Consider the following 8,172-nt stretch of genomic DNA (forward strand, 5'->3'; position numbering starts at 1 on the left):
CCTCATTCTTCTACGCTCTAAGGAATAAAGTCCTAACCTATTTAATCTTTCCCTGTAACTCAACTCCTTAAGACCCAGCAACATCCTAGTAAATCTTCTCTGCACTCTCTCAATCTTACTGATATCCTTCCTGTAGTTAGGCGACCAGAACTGCACACAATACTCCAAAGTTGGCCTCACCAATGTCCTATACAACCTCACCATAACATCCCAACTCCGATACTCAATACTTTGATTTATGAAGGCCAGTATGCCAAAAGCTTTCTTGACAACCTTGTCTACCTGTGACGCCACTTTCAGGGAATTATGTATCTGAACTCCCAGATCCCTTTGTTCCTCTGCACTCCTCATTACCCTACCATTTACTGTGTATGTCCTACCTTGGTTTGACCTTCCAAAATGTAACACCTCACACTTTTTTGCATTAAATTCCATCTGCCATTTTCTGGCCCATTTTCCCAGTTGGTCCAGATCTTTCTGCAAGCTTTGAAAGCCTTCCTCGCTGTCCACATCGCCTCCAATCTTAGTGTCATCAGCAAAATTGCTGATCCAATTCACCACATTATCATTCAAGTCATATAGACAACAAACAACAATGGCCCCAGCACAGATCTCTGAGGCACACCACTCGTCACAGACCTCCAGTCTGAGAAGCAATCATCCATTACCACTCTCTGTCTTCTCCCACACAGCCAATTTCAAATCCAGTTTACAACCTCTCCATGGATACCAAGTGTCTGAACCTTCTGAACTAACCTCCCATGTGGGACCTTGTCAAAGGCCTTACTAAAGTCCATGTAGACAACATCCACAGCCTTTCCTTCATCTACTTTCTTGGGAACCTCCTTGAAAAACTCTACAAGGTTCGTTAAGCACAACCTACCACGCACAAAGCCATGTTGACTATCCTTAATCAGCCCTTGGCTGTCAAAATAATTACATATCCGATCTCTCAGAACACCTTCCAATAATTTACCTACTACTGATGTCAGGCTCACTGGCCTGTAATTACCTGGTTTGCCTTTGGAGCCTTTTTTAAACAGCGGAACAACACGAGCTACCCTCCAATCCTCCGGCACCTCACCTGTGGCTAAGGACATTTAAAATATTTTGTACAGGAGATATATCTACATCACTGTTCCCTCACTGGCATTGGGTCAAATCCTGGAACTCCCTCCCTAACTGCACTGTGGGTGTACCTACACCACATGGACTGCAGCAGTTCAAGAAGGCAGCTCAACACCACCTTCTCAAGGGGCAATTAGGGAATGGCCCAGCCAGTGACACCCACACCCCATGAAAGAATGAAAATGAAAAGATTTGGAGGGGAAATTACAATGAGTGGTGATGACCTGGAACTCGCTGTCTGTGAGGTGGGTGGAAGCAGAGACAATGAACGGTTTCAAAAGGAAACTGGATGGGCAATTGTGGGAAATACATTTTCGGGGCAACAGGGATAGAACAAGGAAATGGAACTGACTAGCTTGATTTGCAGTGAGCTGGCATTGACACGATGGGCTGAATGGACTCCTTATCTACTCAAATGACTTTGCAATCAAAAAAGAACAATTTCAGCTACTCCAGTCTCTTCAATTAACTGAAGTCCCTCATCCCTGGGGCCATTCTCATCAATCTCCTCTGCACCCTCTCTAAGAACTTCACATCTTTCCTAAATTGTGGGGCCTAGATTTAGGGCTCCATTCTAGAGGGATAGAATTGAAAAGCAGGGAGGTTATGTTCAACTTGTTTCAAACCATGGATTGACTACACTTGGAATACTGTCAACATATATGATTTCCATTTAGAAAAACAAAATAGAGGCACTGGAGAAGAGGCAAAAAAGATTCACAAGAACAATCCCAGAACTGAGAGCATTTAATCCTCAGGAAAGGCTGGGGCTGCTTTTCTCTAGAAAAGAGAAGACTGAAGGGTGACCTGATAGAAGTCTCTAAGATGATGAAGGGGTTCAATAATCCAATAGGGATTTCATAAGAAACCTCTTTACCCAGCGAGTGGTTGAGGTGAATAGCATGAATACATTTAAGGGGAAGCTAGATGCATACATGAGGGAGAAAGGAATAGAAGGATATGCTGATGGGGGGAGATGAAGAGAGGTGGGTGGAGACTCATGTGGAGCATAAATACTGACAGAGACCAATTGAGCCGACTGGCCTGGCCCTGTGCTGTAGACTCAATGGAAAAGAGACAAATGTACTTCTTTTATATCTACCTCCAGTCGTAAGAAAAGCATTATTTACTGTCAAGGATAAAATAAATGTCCTTCATCAGCTTTTGCAGATCATTTCAGTGGAAATGTGCACTCCCAGGCTCAAAGAGCATCAGCCACTGGAAGCAAAGTCATGAGACTGGCCAGTCCAGCAGAAAGAAACCCTCCGACCCTCCTACTTTGCCAACTGTCAGAATGAACATGGTTCAGTCCTGGATGTGATTAACAGCAGCAATAACAGCAGAATCCAACTCCTGTAATCACTTGTGAACTCGCTGGTGTCTCCGCAGGCTGGATAAATGAGTGAATCCCTTCCCACACACGGAGCAGCTGAACAGCCTTTCCCCAGTGTGAATCCGCTGGTTTGTCCACAGGGTGGATGAATCTTTGAATGTCTTCCCACAATCAGAGCAGGTGAACGGCCTCTCCCCGGTGTGAACTCACATGTGTTCCTGTAGGTCCGATCACCTTTGAAACCTCTTTGTGCAGTGACAGCAGCTGAATTGTCTCTCCTCAGTTTGAATGCGCTAGTGGAACATCAGTTTCCTAGAGCTTTTGAAGCCATTCCCACAGTCAGAGCATTTAAAGGGTCTCTCATTGGTGTGAGTGACATGGTGTGTCAGCAGGTGGGATGACTGAGAGAATTGCTTCCCACACTCAAAGCAGGTGAATGGCCTCCCCCGGTGTGAACTCGCTGGTGTGTCTGCAAGGTAGATGAATGTCCAAATCCCTTCCCACAATCAGAGCAGGTGAATGGCCTGTCATGAGTGTGACTGCGCTGATGAGTTTCCAGCTTTGATGGGGATATGAAACGCTTCCAACAGTCCCCACATTTCAACAGTTTCTCCATGTTGCACGTGTCCTTGTGTCTCTCCAGTTTTGATGATTGGCTGAGGTGTCCACACATGGAACACGTACACAGTCTCTTCTCACTGTCAACGGTGATGTTTTTTCAGTCTGTGTAACTGGTTAAAGCTCCTTCCACAGTCAGTGCACTGGAACACTCTCATCTGGGTGGGTGTGTCGGTGCTTTTTCAGTCACACTGATGTTTAAAATATTCTGAAGTCGACACAACAGACAAACAGTTCTCCTACATTTAAAGGCCAATGATATTCAGGTCCTGAAGAATCGAGTGACTGTCAGATCTTGACATAACATTTGGTTTAAGATTTCTGTCTGCAAATCTTCCCCCTCTAATATCCTGTAAAAGGAGTTAACAAGAGTCATCACAGTCAGTGCAGGGTAGAAATTCAGAACAGACAATTCCAGTTCCAAGGAACATTCTTTCCTCTCTCATTCCCCAAAATCAATAAATCTCCGCCCCACATACTTTCCCTGCATTCTCACTCTGCTGTACCTAATATACACTCTCTCAATTCTCCTGAAGGTGCTGATTCATGCTGATTGACAGATCCATGTGCACTGCTTCCTGTACAGCACACAGAGACTTGAAAATCTTCATGCAGGCTGCCAGCCAAAATATTACATCTAAAAATGTGTCAAATACAGAACTGATGACTTGACTCAAGGTATGAAGGTGAACTTTATTTTGTAGAGAGAGGTCATATCCTGGAACTCACTGCCCACAAGGGTGTTGGAAGCAGAGACAATGAATGATTTCAAAATGAAATTGGATGGGCACTTGAAGGAAATAAACTTGCAGGGGGACGGGGATATAGAGGGGGATTGGAACTGACTGGATTGCTGTACAGTCTGCATGGACTCAAGTTGCCGAATGGACCTCTTCTGTGCTGTAATAACTCTATGACTGGAAATATGTAATGTCGTTACAGTACTATATTACAAGACTAGAAATAAATGTACTTTATCACAGGGGCATAAATCTAACAACACTAGACGTATCTCTGTTATTATGATCCCTGCAGAGACCGATAACATTAAAATAAACAAACTTCCAGACAACCCCAACAGAATAAACCGAAGGACAGGTTTCACTTTTTAAAAACTTTCACTGTAACAATCAAACCAAAATCAACATAAATGAAGCGTTCATTAAGAGACAAATAGTATTTGAACACTGGATAACTTTGACTTTAAACAGCTTATAGAATAAAAAAAGGTTCCACAAAATCACAAACATGTTCCCCCTCTGCATATAAGGCACTAATTCCAGATTCAGAACCCACAACTCTCTGTATTTCCCAAGGGGGAGGGGGAAAGAAAGTGTTTTACCCACAGCTGTTGGACACAGGAGGAAGTTTTGTATGTCTAAAAACAAAAGCTGACCCTTTGTCCTATTAACACGTTCTGATCCTTAACTTTATCTCACAGTCAGCACCACCTTCAGTCTTTACCACGACCATTAACGTTAACACTCCTTTGTCTTGTGTCCACGACATCTTCATCAATCTCTCGTTACCTCCCATCTATCCCTGACCTTCCATCCTGCTCCACCTCGCTCTCGACCAGAACAACATTTCTACTTCTTGGTGTCTGAAGAAGGATCATGTGGACTCGAAAAGTTAACACTGTTTCTCTCTCCACAGATGCTGCCAGACCTGCTGAGTTTTTCTAACATTTTCTGTTTTTAGCCAGACAAATAAATGTGTCAAGCTGAGGGAGCAAAGGATGTCAATATCTTTAAGAGCGAGAGAGAGAGAGAGAGACCTGGCCAAACTTTCCAGAGTCTGCACCCTCCCTGGATTCACTTCCTTTCCCTTCAGTTCCTGCAAGTCAACAATTTCCCCCCAGAATGAGGAAAGAAATGGAAAGGGGGGGAAAAGAAAGTGTTTTACTCATAGATGTTGGACACAGGAGGAGGTTTTAGTCTGTGTGAATCTCAATCTGCAGTCACACAAAGCCCGCGCTCTGATTGGCTGGAGAGTAAAACACTTTTTTCTCCCCCTTTCCATTTCTTTTCTCATTCTGGGGGCAAATTGTTGACTTGCAGGAACTGAAGGGAAAGGAAGTGAATCCAGGGAGGGTGCAGGCTCTGGAAAGGTTGGCGCAGGTATCTCTCTCTCTTAAAGACATTGACATCCTTTGCTCCCTCAGATTGACACATTTTTTGTCTGGCTAAAAAGATGGTCCCTTTCCTAATGTTCACAGTTAAAGGGGTGGTTTCCCCAGGAGATGGCTGACATTTAAAGGACAATAAATTAATATAGGACATAGATATGCCTAATGTTGTTATATAGCTGACATTAGATATATTAGGTATGGTTCTTAAATAAAGATCCTTTTTTATTATTTATAGTCTTTTAGTACAGGACTGTAGCTATATTATATCTTTACAGTCATAGAGTCAATACAACACAGAAGGAGCCCATTCGACAACTCGAGTCCGTGCTGACTCTCTGTAGAGCAATCCAGTCAGTCCCATTCCCCCTCTATATCCCTGATCCCCTGCAAGTTCATTTTCAAATCTTTGATCATCTCTGCTTCCACCATTCTCACAGAATATAAGTTCCATGTCATGAGCACACACACTACCTAAATAAAGTTCTTCCTCTCATCCCCCATGTATCAAGTAATATAATGCTGTATGCAACAGATATTGCATTCAGTTTTTAGTGTGATAAATATATTCTGTATGAATCTGTCAATCAGCATGAATTGGCACCTTCAGGAGAATTCAGAGGGTGTATATTAGGTGCAGCAGTGAGAATGGAGGGAGAGTGTGTGGGATGGACATTTACATCTTTTGGGGAACGAGAGAGCTAAGAATGTTCCATAGAAACTAAAATTGTCTGTTCTTCATTTCTATCCTGTACTAACAGTGATGACTTTTGAAAACTCCTTTTACAAGACATTAGAAGAGGACAATTTACAGACAGAAATCTCAAACCAAACATCACGTCGAGATGTGACAAGTCACTCAATTCATCAGGACCTGAATATCGGCCTTTGAATCTGGCAGGACAAATGTTTGTCTGTTCTCTCTCCTTCTGAAGTTTTTAATATCAGGGTTGCCTGGAAAAGAAGTGATGCAGAGACACCCAGGTGAGAGTATTCCTATGCACTGACTGTGGGAAGAGCTTCAACCAGTTACAACAGTCTGAAAAAAACCGCACCATTCACAGCAGGAGAGACTGCACATGTGTTCTGGGTGTGTGGACGAGGCATCAACTGACCGCTAAGCTTGGGGAAATCACAAAAGGACACCAGGAGCATGGAGAAACCATGGAAATGTGGGGACTGTGGGAAGGAATTCCAGTTCCCATCTACGCTGGAAATTCATCAACCCATTCACACCGGGGAGAGGCCTTTCACATGCTTTGAATGTGGGCAGAGGTTCACTCAGTCATTCAACCTGCTGAAACACCAGCGAGTTCACACTGGAGAGAAGCCGTTCACCTGCTCTGAGTGCAGGAAAGGATTCAGTAATCATTCCAACCTGTGGAGGCACCAGCAAGTTCACACTGGGGAGAGGCCTTTCAGCTGCTCTCTGTGTGGAAAAAGATTCACTCAGTTAAACAACCTGCAGGAACACCAGCGAGTTCACACTGGGGAGAGGCCATTCATCTGCTCTCGGCGTGGAAAGGGATTTAATAATTCTTCCAACCTGGTGACGCACAAGCGAGTTCACACTGGGGAGAGGCCATACATCTGCTCGCAGTGTGGGAAAGGATTCAGTGATGTATCCACCCTGCGGAACCACCAGCGAGTTCACTCCGGGGAGAGGCCGTTCACTTGCTCTGAGTGTGGGAAGGGATTCCCTCAGTTATCGAACCTACTGACACACCAGCGAGTTCACAAATGATTACAGGGGTTGGATCCTGCTGTTGTTGCTGCTGTTAATCACATTCAGGACTGAACCATGTTCATTCTGACACATGGTGAAGTGGGAGGGGCAGAAGGTTTCTTTCTGCTGGACTGGCCAGTCTCATGACTTTGCTTCCAGTGGCTGATGCACTTCGAGCCTGGGAGTGCACATTTCCACTGAAATGATCCACAAAAGCTGATGAAGTACATTTATTTTATCCTGGATAGTAAATAGTGATTGTTCCTACAACTACAGGTAGATCTAAAATAAATACAGGATGCGTTGGAAAAACTCAGCAGGTCTGGCAGCATCTTTGGTGAGAGAAACAGAGTTAACATTTTGAGTCCAATACGACTCTTGTCCAGAATTTTAGAGAGGGAGAAATGTGATGGGTTTGTTGCTGTTGAGAAAGTGGGGAGGGTCCGGTAGAACAAAAGGGAAAGTCAGGGATTGGTTAGAGGGCAGGTGAGATTAAATAACCAAAATATCATGGAACAAAAGGCAAAGGGAGAGGTAATAGTTGTAGTAAAGAAACAAAGCATTGGTCCAGAGTAAGTGTTAATAGCAGAATAAAGGACAGCTCTGTCTGAAAGCAAAAACATGAAAACAAGATGCAGACTGGCACTTTGCAAAAAAAAGAATCAAAACAGAGAACTGAGTTGAGAGTCTGAAGCTGTTGAACTCAATGTTGAGTCCAGAAGGCTGTAAAGTGCCTCATCAGAGGATGAGGTGCTGTTCGTCCAGCTTGTGTTGGGCTTCTTGGGAACATTGCAGCAGGCCGAGGACAGAAATGTGAGCATGAGAGCGAGGTGGTGAATTATAATGGCAGCAACTGGAAGGTCAGGGTCATGCTTGTGGACTGAGCGGAGGTGTTCCACAAAGAGGGCAGCGAACAGGGGACAGATGAATTAAAGAAAACCATTTGTGTCCAGAACATTGTGCACATCCTTTTACTCTGGTTGTCTTTGATCCTCAGGAAATTTTCTGTTTTCTTTTAACAATGTTCTGTCAAATTACAAACTTTTATCAGTAAAAATATTTGATTTTTCTGATTTTTTATCTTGACTCGATTTCTGCACATTAGGGAAGTGGTGAGAGGGGTTGGCAGGCTCTTTAACAGAAAGTGAGACCCTCTAAGGTAATTGGCAAAGGAGCCACAGGGCAAGATGAGATTTTATTTTTTGACACAGCGAGTTGTTCTGATGGGCCTGAAAGCAG

General features: G+C 43.8%; 1 protein-coding gene across 1 annotated transcript; it reads left to right on the forward strand.

The window, feature by feature from the left end:
- The first annotated feature begins 6,360 nt into the window (after nt 1-6,360).
- On the forward strand, nt 6,361-6,951 carry LOC121273573 (zinc finger protein 239-like). Its single transcript, XM_041180740.1, has one exon. It carries the CDS (start codon nt 6,361-6,363, stop codon nt 6,949-6,951), a length of 591 nt encoding a protein of 196 aa, XP_041036674.1.
- Nucleotides 6,952-8,172: the final 1,221 nt, after the last annotated feature.

This window comes from Carcharodon carcharias, assembly GCF_017639515.1.
Source record: "Carcharodon carcharias isolate sCarCar2 chromosome 27 unlocalized genomic scaffold, sCarCar2.pri SUPER_27_unloc_1, whole genome shotgun sequence".
In the NCBI taxonomy this organism is placed as follows: domain Eukaryota; kingdom Metazoa; phylum Chordata; class Chondrichthyes; order Lamniformes; family Lamnidae; genus Carcharodon; species Carcharodon carcharias.